At 36.7% G+C, this 18000-nt stretch overlaps 1 protein-coding gene across 1 annotated transcript in view; it reads right to left on the bottom strand.

Annotated features, from left to right (window-relative positions):
* Window positions 1–18000, bottom strand: part of PTAR1 (protein prenyltransferase alpha subunit repeat containing 1) — a 48107-nt gene that overhangs the window by 26907 nt on the left and 3200 nt on the right. The window contains exons 2-3 of the mRNA XM_060014641.1: window positions 11034–11203; window positions 1230–1296 (exon numbers count right to left, since the gene is read on the bottom strand). Of these exons, the coding sequence (XP_059870624.1) occupies window positions 1230–1296; window positions 11034–11203 (237 nt within the window). The remainder of the gene's footprint in view (window positions 1–1229; window positions 1297–11033; window positions 11204–18000) is intronic.

Raw genomic sequence — 18000 nt, 5'->3', positions numbered from 1 at the left:
GTTCCACAAGGACAGAGATTTTTGTTTGTTTTGCTCATGGTTCTATTCCCAGTGCCTAGGACCTAGCATAGAGTATACAGTTGATCAATAAATATTTGATGAATGAATGAACAAATGTTGTCAAGTATTGTTTGGGTTAAATGAGATAACATATAAAGTTGTAGTATGGTCCCTGGAATAGAGTAGCCACTCATAAACATTAGTCTACTCCCTAACCACTGTGGAGATTTCCATGAAAGAAAATCAGAATTCTAAAATTTGTAAATTTTTAAAGCCTTCTATCTCATTCTATCCTTTCTCACTCTTTACTCTAAATATCTGATCATTATCAGTCAAAAGACAATTTAAAACAAATAATAGAGGTTACCTAAATTTAATAAAACTAGCTACAAATTTAAAATTCAGTGGGTATTATAAAACACTAACGTGGAATTAAAATTCACAGAAAATTGAAGTATTCTTTAAGTCATCTTTAAAGATAAAGAGCTATAATTTATGGCTCTTTCCTATAGGAAATTTCAAATGAATTCACAATGTTCAACAGGACTTCACTTTTATTTATCTACAATTTGTATCCTGCTTTCCTCCAGGAAAATTTGTGTTAGTCTAAAGAACCACCAATTTTTAAAAACCATACATACTGTTTAAATGAAAATTTTAAGAAATGAATCTGGCCTGACTTTTAATATTTCTATAAAGTATTCTGTGTTTAAGGCGACAACAATCAGAATTAAAGAACTTAAGATACTAATAAGATGTGGTCCTTCTCCAAAATACTGAGTGCCAGAGACTTCAAATGATTTGCCCACAGAGGTCACAAGGTGACTAAACTAACAGTCTGTGACCTTGAATGCTCACTTTTACACTTTCTACTGCACTGCAATGCTTCTCAAATATACTAACCAATACTTTACAATACAACCAATTATGCTGATTCCTTCTACCCCCCTAAAAAAGGAAGATAAAAGCATGTATCAAATGGTATACTGTAATTCAACATGAAAATTTATATACCAGGCAAGAAGTTTAGGGAGAACAAACATAAACATGCAAAAAGGGGCAAAGTGTATATCAGAATTGTCATGGAGATATTATAAAGAAGAAATAAGTTTAAGATGCCATGAATATGTGATTTATATTTCACTTTTCAAAAAGCTAACAATTCATGTGGCTTATATGTCTTCAGAAATTTGGGCAATTTCATTTTATCACTGATGAGAATGACGTACCTCACGTTCCACGCAGTGGTAAAGTCTGGGTTTAGAAGTAGCAGGGTGCATGTGACATCTATCAATTCTAAAATAAAGAGAAGTCATATTAAAAACAAACAGTCCTACCCTTGAAGGTGTGGCTTCTCTTTCTTTTAAGGTCCTCTTTATTTTATATATATATATCACATTATACTTATATCTCATGTCATAGTAATTTTAACGATAACTTTGTTCTAAGCTGTCAGAGACACAAAGATTATCCTCAGATACAAAGACATGAAGATTTTCTTCTACTTATAGTAAGTATAACTTTTTAAAAGTTGACACTGAAACCACTTTACAATACGTCTATAAAGAATAATCAAACTAACCTATTCATTCTTTTAGCGGTTTTTGGCACAAAAAAACACAATTTCTCTACCACTACTCATTTAATTTCACAAATATTTCAAGAATTGACTACGTGCAAATTTTCAAAAAGAAAATCACATATAATCCAACTTAGTTAACAATTCATTTACATTCCCCTGCAAAGATTATTTCTTACACACATTTTTACAGTTACAGCAATGATAAATGCACAATTTTGTTCTATGTTTTTCACTCAACATTATTACATATGCATTCTCCTATATTGCTACAGTATGCATTTTTTTTTTTTACGGTACATGGGCCTCTCACTGCTGTGGCCTCTCCCGTTGCGGAACACAGGCTCCGGATGCGCAGGCCCAGAGGCCATGGCTCACAGGCCCAGCCGCTCCACGGCATGTGGGATCCTCCCACACGGGGCACGCACCCGCTTCCCCTGCATCTGCAGGTGGACTCTCAACCACTGCGCCACCAGGGAAGCCCTACAGTATGCATTTTTAACAACTGCATAACAATCCTTCAGTTTAATATATTATCATTTATCTTCTTCTTTAGGCTGTTTCCTGTTTTGTTTTTACTGTTATGGATAATACTACTACAAACATTTTTAAGCATACTTTTTGTCTCATAGATTATTTTCTTTGGGTATTTTTCCAGGAGTAGAACTACTATGTCAAACAATACAAATATCAGTATGGCTCCCACTAAGCACTTCCAAATTGTTCTCCAAATGGACTGTATCTATTTACATCGCCAAGAGTAACGTGAGTGTACTTATGTCCCTGTAACTTTGACCTATGTAAGTATATTTTTGAAAATGAATGTGGCAGATAAAAAAATTGTACTTTGTTTCTGTTTTAATTTACATCTTTAATTACAATTATTAATACAAACATTTTTTGATTTTGTTTACTATTTTCTATTTTCATTGTATAGTCTATTCATATTCATTAGCTATGTATCTATCATGGTCTTGAATAAGCTCCATAAGCCTATATTTAATAAAACAGTCAGTAATATTTAGATATATCGTCTTCATTTTATTAAAACTGAAAAAAAGAATTTTAGGATTAAGATGATCAGCCTAGGGCATAAAACTAAATTACAGTAACCTCTACCAAGCTCATATTAAATGCTAAGTAAATAAAATAATAAAAACTGTTATAATTATTTGGCATTATTATGTATCAGGCACATTATTATTTTATTTACATTATTTCATTGAATTCTCAAATCATAATCCAAGATATTTGGAAATGGACATCTAGAGAGTTCAAGGAATTTGCCCAGAGTCACCCAATTAGTATGTGCAGTGACAGCGTCTGACTGCTTTTAATAACTCAGTTATACTGCAGTTGAAATGTCTGTCAACAATAAATAATTGGGACACTCTCTGTTTAAGTAAAAGATAAACTTTTAAAAATCTAAGAGTAAATACACATAAGTGCATCCCTATAGTCATCTTAAAATATTTTAGTGAACATGAAAATCAATTATTCAATTCTCAACCATCTCAATAAGAGATTAACATTTATTGTGAGCCTATGATTTCATTACTACTGAATATATTATAACATTTGATAAATGAGCAACAAAAGGTAGGATTAGCACACATTTATTTTTTAACTTTATCGTCCTCATTACAAGCATCATGAAATGTCTAGATTACAAACATACTATATAATATCAATGTATATATTATATAATGTCAATATGTCTATAAGGAACAATCTAATAAACCTCTTCCTTCTTTTACTTTTAGTAGTTTTGGGCACTAATTTAACATTTACCAGGGAAATTAAATACAATTTTCTATACCATTATTCCTTTAATTCCAAAATATACCAAGTACTGACTATGTGCAGAGATTAAACTGGGCCCACAGGACTGAGAGAATGGATATTATGAGAAATGCAAGATCTGATCTTGCCTTCTAAAAGATTAACCTTTAGTTGGAGAGAATATGTAAACAATTATAAGGCAAACTAAAATAATTGTGAAGTAGAAACATATACCACATTTTGGGGACCACCAAAGCAGCTGCAATTAATTCTTACTGGAGTACCCAGGGAAGACTATAAATGAGTAAGACAGTAAAGGGCACTACAGACTGTGGAAAAAACTATGAGGAAAGGTAGAGAGGCAGGGAACTTCACACACAGTATGCTCTCAAAAGATTATGGGTACCCTGAGCGTGACTAAAGCTGAGGGTGCTGGAGAAATGTACCTGGAAAACAGAATCTGGTCCCAATGTCCTTGTCAGCCTGGCTTTCCATTACTTTCCCTTCAGGTGCTACATTCCACCTGAACCAAACATCCCCCATTCCCTAAACATACTGCCCATCTGCCTACCTTTTCTTCTCTGGCTATAACTCAGATTTACCTGCTTCCTATTCTCTCTGCCAGAAATGTCCTCCTATCCCTGAATTTAAAAGAAAAAAAAAAAAAGCATCTTTCTCTATAAAGGCCTTCCTGACCTACATGGTTGAAAGCAATCTTTCATCTCTATGTTCTGTGTATATCTTACTTTGTTACTGAACTTATATAAATATTATCCTCTTGATGAGACTGTATATATTTTGGATGCAGGTCCTCTCTAATACACCTTCAAATTAGCCATTCATTCATCAAAGATGAAAAAAATATGGCCTCTGCGCAAAAGAAATTCCAAGTCTGCCCACATCACAGAGAAGTGGTAAAAGCACAGGCCTTAAAGCCATTCTGCCTGGGTTCAAATCTCAACTTCTCCACTTACTGCCTACATAACTTAATGTCTTTGAACTTCAGTTTCCTTATCTATGAAATGGGGATCATAACATCAACCTCAGTGTTGTAAGCAATGAGATTCATCCCATTTCTCCATAGCTGTTTGACACACAGTTTGACTAAATAAATACTTGTTCAACTAAACACCATTACTACTTATCAAGAAATGAATATTCTCAACATCAATTAATCAAAGAAGTCAGAAAAAATGAGGCAGTTGTTCTTATTGCAAAGCTGTCTAAATTTCTAAACTTGTGTAATGAACAATAACAAAAAACCACTTGGTTATTAAGTGGCTGTATGAAAATGTTTGTGCATGATGGGAAGGCCTCTGGAATTTTTTTTTTAAGTCCACAATTTTTCAAAATCCATTACACTTCCCAGATAATGAGATAAACTGGTATTTAGTTTCTTGGACTCTCCCTTTCTGCATTAAAAAAAATGTGTATTTGACCAATCATAGTTGCTATTTGTTTGTACTTCTAATGCAACTCTCCTTCCCCACCCATAAATGCAGAGGAGTTCATCCTCCACAAGATACTTGTGTATAGCAGCACAAGGCAAAAACTAACACAGAAAATACCAAAGTCCCCACTTTTCACTTTGTGGATGTGTGAAGAGCACTTCTTTTACTGGAGGGTCTCCCCCTAGCAAGGCAACAGCAGCTGTTGGGTCAGAGCCCAGCTCTACTACTGACTGGGAAGTTCCGAGGCACATCAATCTTTCTGTGCCTTAGTGTCCGCCTCATACGTAAAACTGAGCTAATAATAGTACTACCTCATGGGTGTATTAAATGATTCATACCCGTGAATTGTTAGGACAATACCTGACACACAGCAAGCACGCAGTGATAACTCCTGTTACAAAGCCTGTATCTCCTAGCCCAGTTACAAATGATACTGGGATTGGATGCCACCAGAGGGAGGAAAAGAATCTCTTGAGCTGGCTGAGCAGCGACTGCTGAGTGGAGGGATCCTTCTCAAACCCCCCCTGTTCGCTAAACACACTTAAAACTTATCAACAGCCTTGGCCAACCACCAGTAATGCCTAGTAACACATACAGTCACATGCCCTTCCCCCTTCCTCTTTGATAAACTGCTAACTCTTCCTGATTCAGGACTTAAGTTCAGATGGGACCTCCTTTAAGAAGCATTCCAGTCAGATCCAAGAGGTGGGGGTGAAGTAGAATATCAGAAATGGAAAAGGGCCAATGAAGGAGAAGTAACTAGGTTATAAATATTGGACATAATTAAAGAATCCTTACTGAATTATATATATTTTTCTGCTCTTCTTCCTCACTGGCTCTGGATAAATGAGAGAAAGGAAACTAGTGTTTCTTGAGAGTCAATGACATGCCAGTCTCTGCGCTGGGTGCTTTACATACACTAATTCATGTGATCCTCATAACAACCCTCTGAGACCTGTGAGAATTCTCTTCTTTTGGTGTGGAACTAGGAAAAGGTTAAGTAATTTGCCTAAAATCACTGCTAAATGACTTCAGTGTGCTGATAAATTGAGTCTAAATCCAGCTCTGTTTTTCTTGCAAAGAAGATGCTCTTTCCAACCTAGCACACTGTCTACAATTACTTTGCTGTCTTCAAGTGAGTGTTGAACCAAAGATCTAAAGATAAACATGTATAATCAACAGTTGACTATTTCACTCTCTCCATCTCATCAACTATATACCATGTTTCTTTGCAGTTTTACCAAGATGTGAGCTATTGATATCCCTACAGTCTCTTGAAATTAAACAGATGTCTCTCCAAACACCAGAACATATACCAGCAAATAACCATTCCTTTGTTACACACACTCCAATATATGACTAGCTCATCATCACATCACAAGGAGAAAATGAATCAGGGCACATTATACACAGGAAAAAAAAGTACCTAAATTTCAGCTGTAACAAAGAGAACATTTAAGGATGTTACAGAAAAGTCAGAGAAAGACCAATATGCTTTCTTGGCTTCAATGCATTCTAGAAATGGCCCAAGGTGAGCAGTCACCTGGTACTGGACACTGGGTTTGACAACTGTCTCTAACAGAGATATGTTTTCATGCATCTAAAAATAAATCCAAGGTCAACTTGGATTAATTAATCTCTTCCTCTAAAATACATTCAGGTTACCACAACAAGAGAGGCTTGAGGTGAGGCTAGTGGTAAATATCAGAAAGGTCCTGTTTATTACAGAATACAGTCACTGAATCAATAGCCAGACTAAGCTAAAAGCTCTTGCTTACCAAACTCTTGTCACTTATTTGACAAATGTCTATTGAACACATAAAAGTGCTGAGTAAATAAAGACAAGCTATAACCCCTCTTTCTTACAAACCCACAATCTAGCTGGGATAAATGTTGTTTAAATAATCAACTACAGTAAAGTCTGGTAAGTTCTACTATGCATGCAGTATGAATAAGGACTCCCACAGGAGTGCAAAGGAGTAACTGTTGCTTCCTGGAGCAGTCAAGAGGCTTCACATGTGTGTGTGTTGGCAAACACAACAATAATGACAACATTAGACCTGAACCTGACCTCAGCAAAGGCATGGAATTAAGGCAGTAGTACACAGCAAAGTCCAAGAATGGAACAGTGTTTGTTGTGGCTGGAATGTACATCAAACAGCTGCAAACTCAAATGCTTCCAGGGCTCAAATAAATGGCAAAAAAGAGGCAAAGCAAACCTGGTAAGTAGCAAATGACACTGCCTCAGTGTCTGAAGGACATGAGGAGGTTGCAGTCAACTGGAATAGGCTTGCCTAGTCAAGAAAAGCAGAGGCTATGATCCTCAGCCAATTGCTGCTGCACAGAAACGGATGCATCCAAGGCTTCTGATTTTTCAAGTGAAGGCAGAAATCCATATTTCCATCCTAATTTTAGAAGTTCATCCTGATTTGAAATGTTTAACCAACAACAAAGTTGTTTTAAAAACAATTTTTAAAACATTATACAAGCCAAAATGAAATAAACGTGTGGGCTGGCTTCAGCCTGGTGGCTGAGAGTCTACAACCTCTGATGCTAAATATAAAAATAGAGGAGGGCTTCCCTGGTGGCGCAGTGGTTGAGAGTCTGCCTGCCGCCTGCCAATGCAGGGGACACGGGTTCGTGCCCCGGTCCGGGAAGATCCCACATGCCGCGGAGCGGCTGCGCCCGTGAGCCATGGCCTCTGAGCCTGCGCGTCCGGAGCCTGTGCTCCGCAATGGGAGAGGCCACAACAGTGAGAGGCCCGCGTACTGCAAAAAAAAAAAAAAAAAAAGTAGAGGAAAAAGCTGGTAATACAGCCTGCGGACGGATCGTGAAGGCCCTTGAATACCATGCCAAGGATAATGACTCTACCTTGTCCCTCTAGGCATCATGAGACAAGAGGATACATATTTCAGAAAAGCATCTTTCAAACTGTGTTTCTAAGAAGTGTTTGAAACGACTGACTAGTGGCATGACGGACATGGATTACAGAAGAGAGGCCGAAAATGGAGTAGACCAACTATGAGGTAATAATATTTATCCAGATGAGAAATAAGAAATGAAGAGATAAGAGAGAGCTCAGTGATGGACTGAGAGCAAGCATTGTGAGAAAGAGGGAAGAACAACAACAACAAAAAGATGGAAGCGCTGACTTGGAGATAGAATGCGGGACAGAGCACTACTCAGTCAGGACTCCACTGCTATGGACTTCTCTCTTGCTTTTTGTTTCTGCCATGGATTTTTCATAAATCAGAATTACAGTATCACCCCTCTCCCAAACCAAATATGGCTATTACTGCAGCACACTTTTAAAAAATATTAGTTTCTCTCTAAGTAAATAAACAGGGAGGCTGTGATGGTTACTTTTGGTTAAACTTGACTGGTTACAGGGTGCACAGATTAAACATTACTAAACATGATTTCTGAGTGTATTAGTGAGGGTGTTTTCAGATGAGATTAACATTTGAATCTGAAGACTCAGTAGACTGCCCTCCCCAATGTGGGTGAACATCAATCTGTTGAGGACCTGAACAGAACAAAAGGAGGAAAACAGGAGAATTGACTCCTTTTTTGCTTCCTCTGTCTGCTTGAGTTGGGACACCTCATCTTATCTTCTCCAGCTTCCAGACTGGGATTTAAACCACTGGCTCCCCTGCTTCTCAATCCTTCAGACTCAAACTGAATTAAATCACTGGCTTCTCTGGGTCCCCAGCTTGCAGAAAGCAGATTGTGGGACTTCTCAGCCTCCATAATCATGTGAGCCAATTCATCATAATGAATCTCGTTTTATGTATATATATACATAAAATCTCTATTGGTTGTTGCTGTGGAGAACCCTGACTAATACAGATGATTTTCAAACATCTAAGGAATTCAGCACACTAATGAGAGCATGAATTCAGTTTGGTTAAAAAGAAAAAAAATATATGCCCAGAATAAAGGTCACCTGCAGTTACAGAATACATTCTTAAGGGAATGCCGAGGATTTTGGCATGATCTATCACAAAGACACTGGCATTTCTGAAATTGTTCTTAAACTGCCAGCTTTCTTCACTTGGCTCTTGTATGTATATTTTCTACAAAAACAATTTAAAAAGTATAGCATTTTCATGAAATGACTTCTTTTTTCCTAATACTTTTAACTTTCTTTCCTTAGCAAAATTCACCACTGTGTTCTTCAGTTCACAAGTTTAGCAGAACACTCTTATGTTAGTCAGTCTGCATTTTCAGGTATCTTTTTTTTATCACATCAGAAACTCACTTCCATATTTTTACCAATAATACAATATACAACCTGAGTAATATATGACACCGCATTGAACTATACTGTCGCTGCCCCCAAAAAGTGAAATTGAAAACTACTTCCATGAAGATATAGGTTAAGATAAAATCAAGTTGCTTCTGTATACACGCACAGTTGCATCAGAATTCAAACCTTAGATGTCAGCAATTCATGTGAGTGAGCTTAACCATTTGATCTTCTGCCTGGGTTCTCCTGGGTCTATCAAGATAAAACTATATGATGAGGAGATTTAGCAAAGCCTACAGTGCACTGCCCAGAAAGACAAGAAACAGGGAAATGGAGAGAAGAACTTGGAAGACTACAGGAAGAAGGCAGGTTGGGCTAGCATACATGAAAGGGCAAAAGCTGATGATCTGAAATGACAGCCTTTGACACTTTCAAATTCATACTGTTTCTTCTCTACAAGAGCATCATTTGTCTCCCCCTGCAGAGTTAGTTACGTATTGGCTCAATTATACATTTCTGTGTGCCAGAACATACACAATATAGCTCTGTTAGGCAAAAAAATAACTTGATGGATTCACATGGTGCTACTTTGTACCTTAATGTTGATGAAAACTACTATAGGGTAATGGAATGGAGAATGAAAGGGGGCTAACAACAGATAAATGCCCTTAACTTTAAGTTTATGCCTAAACTTATGCCTTTAAGTTTCTGCCACAAACTTAAGTTATGCCATAAACTTAGACATAGCCTTATAATTAAGAAATATATGTATCAGTGGACTGAGTGAAACAGAAAATAGAAACTATTTCACATTAAATCTTCAAATCAGATTACCTTTTCTACTGGTCTAAACAGGGGAAAGTTCTATTAACCTATTATGACAGTATATTAAGGACAATGCCAAGAGGAACACAAGGAAATTGGCATGTCCCCTTTGGCAACACTATTCTCCATGAAGAGATTGTTTCTCACTCAACTGTAAGCTTCCTGAGTAAAGGAAACAGGTATTATTCATCTTTTTATCCCCCTCAGTACTTAGAACAGCTTCAGGTAGGAGTAGGCCCTCGGTAATGGCTACTGAACTTATAATTAAAATTCTCTAAGAAACAAAGTTCTTATTCAAAATTAGCTACCAGATATACTGAGCACTTTTGAAGGTACTGCTGTATGTGGGAAGGGGAAGGAGCTTTACAGAAACAGTCAAGAATATGGTCTTGGATGAGCACTCTCCAAAAAAGTGAGAACTCAGATCCTACGTTTACCTAAAAAGTTAACTGAATTTGTGTACATGGATGCTTAACATCACATACAGGGGGAAAACAAGGAAAAGACACCAGGTGGGATGAATAGGGATTGTCTGATGCAGCAAAGAACTACCTCGGAGAAGCAGAAAAAATGAAGAAATAGGATGGTTTTCTTTTGCTCATTTCAGCATAGGAACAGAACACAGTGGGCCAGAGCTTACTTGGGAGTCAAAGTACAACAGCACCATCATAAACCACTGACCTGGTTCACAGTATAACTACCACCATCACACCTTGGTTATCTCATTTGGACTGTTACTAAATGAGTTCTATTACTCATAACCTACTAAAGGATTAGAAACCAGAGAATCAGAGCTTGTAGGGACTAGAGTTCACTTCACAGATTTTCAAACTGTTTTTAGCCTTGAGATGCTTTCTTCAAATATCTTACAAATGACCTCAATACATTAAAAAAAAAAAATCTGTTTGCAGTAGAGGGCCTGGCACCCTGCTTGAGGCACCTTCCACAGAATCATCATGGATGCAAAATTAGAAAACGAGTGATGAGTCCAAACTCCTCAGTTGACAGAAACGTTAAACGCCTGCCCAGGCAGTGAATGAAAAAGCCAGAACTAGAATCCAGGAATGGCAACATCAGAGAGGGTTCTTCCCACTATATTTCATGCTGCTTCTAAAAGTCAAAGAAAGAGGATAGACTCCATACTTACCATCTTTGTTCAGCCACTGCTTTCTTGTTCTGTACAAAAGGAGTTTGTTGTGGACATACGGTAAAAGGAACTTGACACACCAGCTCTCCACGCCAAGTTTGTTTTCAACCAGGACTATGGGACTCCGATTATACCTAGCTTCAGGACATGGGATCAGGCCAATTTCATCTCTTAATATGTAAAACATAAAAAAGAATTAAAGATAAGAATACTAGCCTTTTCAAAAATTTTCATATCCTACAGAATATTAAAAAAACTGTACATATTTCCCTTTCTTAAAAATATTTAGCTCACCACTGGATTGGTAGAAATAATAATCTTTTAAAAGTTTGATAATACTGACAAGAGTATGGAAAAATTAGTATGCTGTACTTGCTGTTACAGGAATGAAAACTGGTCTAATCTTTGAATAGAAATTTGAAAATGTCTGTCAATTTTTAAAGTACATATACCCTTTGACCCAGTGATTCTACTGTTCAGAAATTATCCTGTGCCAAAATATATGAATTCATTGGATATTCATGGCAACAGTGCAACAATCTGGAAATACTCTGAATGTGTATCAAACAATATAAGACTGGTAAAATAAATGTGGTTCATCCATGTTATAGAGCTGAAAAAAAAATAATGAGGTAAATCTGCATATGCTGGTATGGAAAGGGTGCCAACATACATAAAACAAAAAAAGCAAAATGCCAAATACAGTGTACAGCACAAAGCCCTTTGTATAATCTTTTTTTTTTTTTAAGGGCAAAGTCCTAGTCTTTTTCTTTTCTCTTTTTTTTTTTTTTTTTTTGGCTATTCTGGGTCTTCATTGCGGTGTGTGGGCTCTTAGTTGTGGGCTTCTCTATAGTTGTTGTGTGTGGGCTCTAGAGCGCATGGGTTTAGTTGTTTAGTTGCCCCACAGCATGTGGGATCTTAGTTCCCCCACCAGGGATCAAACCCACGTTCCCTGCACTGGAAGGCAGATTCTTAACCACTGGACCACCAGGGAAGTCCCTGTATAATCTTTTAAAAAGATATATAGATGCACTAAAAAATTTCTTGAAAGGATACCAAGAACCTTTTGGGGATTTATTTTTATACAGTTTAAATTTTCTAGTTACTTGTACATATTATTTATGATTATAAAAATGTCAAAAATGTATTTATGTTTGCCTGCTAATAAATATATGTAGACCAGATTATTAATAAACTTATATTATCAGTGAGACTGTGGGCCATATTTTCTTTTCTTTTTTATAATTCTTTATACATTTCTAAAATAAAAAACATGTTAATATGTAAATATTGTTAAAATACAAAATACACTTCAGGATTTGACCATTTTCATCTGTGGTGGCTTCTATATCCCTTAATCCACCTCAACTTAAGTTGAAAATTTACATTACAGGCAAAAAATAGAACTACCAGATGACCCAGCAATCCCACTACTAGGCATATATCCTGAGAAAACTGCAATTCAAAAAGATACATGTACCACAATGTTCATTGCAGCACTATTTACAATAGCCGGAACATGGAAGCAACCTAAATGTCCATCGACAGATGAATGGATAAAGACAATGTGGTACATATATACAAGGAATATTACTCAGCCATAAAAAAGAATAAAATTAGGTCATTTGTAGAGATGTGGATGGACCTAGAGTCTGTCATACAGAGTGAAGTAAGTCAAAAAGAGAAAAACAAATATTGTATATTAATGCATACATGTGGAATCTAGAAAAAGGGTACAGATGAACCTATTTGCAGGGCAGGAATAGAAATGCAGATGTAGAGAATGGACATGTGGACACAGTGGGGGAAGGGAAGGGTGGGATGAATTGGGAGATTAGGATTGACATATATACGCTACCATGTGTACAATAGATAGCTAGTGGGAACCTGCTGTATAGCACAGGGAGCTCAGCTCGGTGCTCTCTGATGACCTAGATGGGTGGGATGGGGGTGGGGTGGGAGGGAGGTCCAAGAGGGAGGGGATATATGTACACATATAGCTGATCCACTTCGTTGTATCCACTCCAATAAAAAAAAAAAGAAAATTTACATTACAGGCAGAGATTTAATAAACAATACATAGGGCAGTTGACTTACACAGTAAATGAACCAGCAAACACAAAAATATTTTTGTAAAACCTGCACTCATTCCTTTCAACTACAAAGAATTTACAGTTCTTGTCTATGTGAAACATCCTTTCTCAAATAGTATGTTCTTCCATTAATTAATGAATAACTTACAAGAAACCTTTTAACAAGAGCAGTTGACATAAATATTTTTAGAGCGTCTAAGCAGATTTTTTTAATGTGTTTTTAAAAAACAGAATAAAGAACTGGTTTTCAGAGCTTGTGTGTGACAGCATCTATTATGCCCTTGAATTCCCCTGCCAAGACAGTATGCTGGCTGACAAATGCAAAGAGGAAAACTGTTCAATTACAGGTTATAAGAAAAGCACTCTTTATCTGTTAGGCCACCATCACAAACTGGTGGGAGGCTGTGGAACTAAAATAAAATCCGTCCTGGAAACTCTAAACTGGATAGCTCAGAAGTAACCTACTTTCTACTGATTGCTTCATTAGTGACACAGGGATATATCAATAAAAGAGGGTATTCTAGGGGTTGCAAGTCACTAACTGTTCTTTTGAGCTGATTTAACGCCCAAGTAGACTTTGGGACCTAAGGCTTTTTGCCCCGACAACTGACTCAGTTGACTCAGGGGTGTTTTGATACACCATGCCAGTACTATCTAAACATTTCCTGAGTACTACAATGAATGGGATACTGTGTTAGGTTCTGAAAATGCAAAAATGAATAAAACAAGGTGGTCCCAGACTACACAAAGCTGATGGTTTTGCTGGGGAGTTGCGTCAATATCTAAAACAAAATGTTAACACTTTGCCACTCTAGTAAAATAAATGAAGTTCTTAGGAAGAATGGGGCAATGCTGAGAGAGCATCTGAGTCCAATGTCCAGTATTTCAAAATATATTTTTGTATTTGGTGATATGAATTCTAATCTAATTTAACACACTATTAGGACAACTAGCCACATCTAGATCTATAACTGACTAAATACATGTCTGAATTGTTGGTATTTTCTGGTGTTCAGGTATTACTATGTAAAACAATATTTTAAGAAAACTAGAATTATAGTTAAAAAATAATAAACTCAGTGTAATTATTTCAAGAAAGTCTGTTTTCTGAGATCTAACAACCACCTACAACACTACAAAGAACTGCAAAAGTCAACAATATGAATGTTAGAGTAACAAGAATAAAAGAATCCTAGCTTCTGAGTATAGTCCATTGTGGGGGGAGGACTTTTTACTTAAATTCACAATGTAAAAACCTGCCTTGCTCACTATTTACACCACACATAAAATGCCCAACTAATAATCTGGTACCTAAATGAAAGTACAGAACCATCTGCACAAATAAAAACACACTGCGTTAGTTGGCTATTATCCTTCCAAGAAATAATTTTAAAAAACAAGAATGCCTTGGATATAGCAGGTGCTCAATAACTGCTACTGGAACGCTGATTATCAGTGCACTTCAGTGATAATATTCAAATAGTTTTCAAAGAATATCACTTCTTGACTCTCCAAAAGAACATTACCTCTGATTTCCTTCTAATGCAGTGGGTCCAAATCCTAGCTTTGTCAATATGATATAGATTATCTCTCTATATATGTATCGATATCTCTATCTCCTGCCACTTGGCCTCTGTAGACCTCAATTTCTTCATTTGTAAAATAGAGGAATTGCATTACATTTCTAAATAAGGGAAATGGGCTGCTAAGTCTCATCCAGCTTTCAAATTTTATGACTGAGAAACCCAAAAGCTATTCTCAGGTAAAGAGAATGAAAATGGTCATATCAGGGAATATGAAGCACTATGAAAAAAAAAGAAACATTAAAAGAGAGGTAGGAGGATGTAGAGACAAAAGCACTCAACCTTCTAAGGTCCAGGGTTCTAGTTAGTCTCTGTTCTACTAATGATCAATGTGAATTTGACTAGGCACTTGCCATCAGTATCCTCATCTGAAATGCAGAAATGACAATGCCTTCCCTGCCAGTCATGAAAAGCAAATAATACAATGTAAAGACCGTGGTAAGCTACAAAGTACCAGGCAGAGATGAAGTATATTACCATTAATTCAGTTAAGAGCCTGCGGTCAACCAGAAAAGTTCCTTGGTTAACAGATAATGGGAAGCTAAAGCGAAGAAAGTTAAGCCTTTGTCGAGTTATTTGACCCTAAGATACAATGCTTTGCTGCTTCCTAAAAATATAACATGTACTTCATAAAGGTAGGTCAGTAAGATTCCAAATAACAGTGTGTTTGACTTCAGATTTCTCCTATGCCTAGTCCCTTAGGTCATAGTCCACTTTTTTTCAGACAATTTAGAACAGAATTCCAGAATCATTTTGAAATTGGAAGGGACTTCATTCCTCCAGTCTCTCATTTTGTCAGATGAGGGAACTGAGATCCACTGAGGTTAAGGTGATTACTCAAGGTCATAGTGCTAGTGGCTTAATTCAAAATCTGGATCTCCTACTATTTAGCCCAAAACCCTTGACACTAATGAAAATAAAGACATCAGTGAAAGCAAGTAGGCTTTAGATTAACTCCTTTTAGAGTTCTAGCAAGATTTCTGGCTATTTAAATTCTAATTTCATACCCAAAGTTGGAAAATTCAGGGAAAAAAAACTAAAAGTCATTTGTCATCCCTCTACCACCACTAATGTTGGGTATGCATCCTTTTTTTCTAAGTAGTTTACAAAAGTGGGATTATGTTGGACATACTCTTCTATAATCCTTTTTAAAATTTTATTTATTTATTTATTTGGCTGTGCCCCATGGCATGTAGGATCTTAGTTTCCCGACCAGGGATGGAACCCGTGCCCCCTGTGCTAGAAGCACGCAATCTTAACCACTGGACTGCCAGGGAAGCCCCTATAATTCTTTTTTTTTTTAATTTAACAATTCACATTAAACATTTTCTTATATAATTTTTGTATCATTCATGGGTACAATGAATGTGCTATAAACATCAAATACATCTCCAGTTATTTCCTTATGAAATAGTCTCATAAGAGAAATTTCTGACTCTTTCACTACCACCACATTCCATTCTTCTTTATTTTTAGGTTTCTGGCAAATTTAGATTCCTGGTGCTTAACCAGGATACTCAAGTAAATATCAGCATTAACAAGGTCATGGGTTTTTACAAACATGAAAATTTGAGACAGCGATCAAGTTCCAATCTTTTCAACGAGAAACCACAGTGCTCACTTTGTAGGTTACCTTTGAAGGCTGCTCCAAAGGAATAGCAACATGGAATGAACCTACATATTTACTTAAAAAGATCATCCACAGCATGGTATATCTCCCTTAGCGCTTCACTTCACAATGGGGATCCACTAACTTCTAGATGAAGTTCAAGGTTCATACAGCACTGATACTGACCTTGTTCCTCATGTTTAGACAGCTTCTCTTGTCTGTACTTTTCAGAAACATCAGTCTAACTGGAGTCGGTCCACTTATTTACAAAAGTAATATTGACCAGCTTCCTGTCGGGGAGGTAAGGATGGTCCCCAAATATTAAAACTGAACCCTGTAATGTGGAGTGACTGAAGAGAAAACAGCCCAAGATTCGGCAAATGGTACAAATCTTTTTAATCTAACAGTTATTTTTTTCCTTCAAACTGGAATTCTTTCCAGAATGACCAAAAAGTTAGAAAAGTATCTAAAAGAACTGACCCTTGCATATTGTTAACTAAAACTTTACTGGTGATTAAGAAATTTTAGAGACCTCATAATCTTTCTCAATTCTAAAGATTACTATCACTGAAATTATATTACTGACCCTATTTAGAAAACAGATACACAAATTACTATTGTTTACTGAGTGTTTATTATATGCAATGCTCTGTTTTAGGTTTTACATACACTATTTCATTTATTCCACACATTAATCTTATAAAGTAGGAATTTTAATTCCATTTTATAGATGAGGAAAAAGTCTTGTCTGAGACTACTCAGCTAGTAAATAACAAGCCAAGGTTCAAATCCAGTACTGTGAGACTGCAAACCCAAACTTTTATAAGTATACTATTGTTCAAATAAATAGATAAAAATCAAGTGTAAGAAGTCAATTAAGATTCTATGCTTTCCTATTCTTCAGTTCAACTTGCAGACGATCTGAAACTGCCTTTCATTACTACTGCCTTACTCAAAAATTCTCACTGGGGCCTACCCACTGCCTAAGAAGTATATTTTCCCTGAGCCAACTCTTATCCAAGCCTCATGTCTCAATTTAATTGCTATTTCCTCAGGAAAACTATCTTGACCTTCCATCCTAAATTAGTCCTCTCTGTTATTATTCTTTCAAACTATCCTTCTTATCCTTTGGGGCTCTTTTCATAATTTGTGTGTTGATTTGTTTAAAGTTCCACTGGGCAGGGACCAAGTGTGGTGTGTTCATCAATCTATACCCCAATCCTAGCCCCATATACCTAGAGACCAGCATTGTATCTATCAAATAGAAACATTCTTTTGCTGAATGCACCGATGGAATGAATGAAATTAAGTCAGATAGTCAAGGACTTCCATAATCTGTCCCTACTTTATCTTTTCAATCACATTTTGTGAATTTAGTCCATTCACTGCTTCTTGTAGAGGTCTCCAAGACTGTAAATCCTACCTTGCCTTCAAAGTGCCACTCAAAAACCCACCTCCCCTAAAAGCACTAGCCCAGACATACCCAGCTTCCCTTTCAACTACTAATAGACTCACGTACGACTTGCTTACCATACTGCTAGTCCAGCCCTTATTATAAACGGCTTTGCAGGGTAAATGCACTGTTCATACATACAAGTCTTAGGTCTCCACCTAGACCTGCACTGTGCAATACAGTGGTCACCAGGCATATGTGTCCATTATGTATAAATCAATTAAAATTA

The sequence above is a fragment of the Delphinus delphis genome, chromosome 6, assembly GCF_949987515.2.
Source record: "Delphinus delphis chromosome 6, mDelDel1.2, whole genome shotgun sequence".
Lineage (NCBI taxonomy): Eukaryota > Metazoa > Chordata > Mammalia > Artiodactyla > Delphinidae > Delphinus > Delphinus delphis.
Note: the sequence above shows the minus strand (reverse complement) of the source record. Positions and strands in the feature narration are given on the sequence as shown.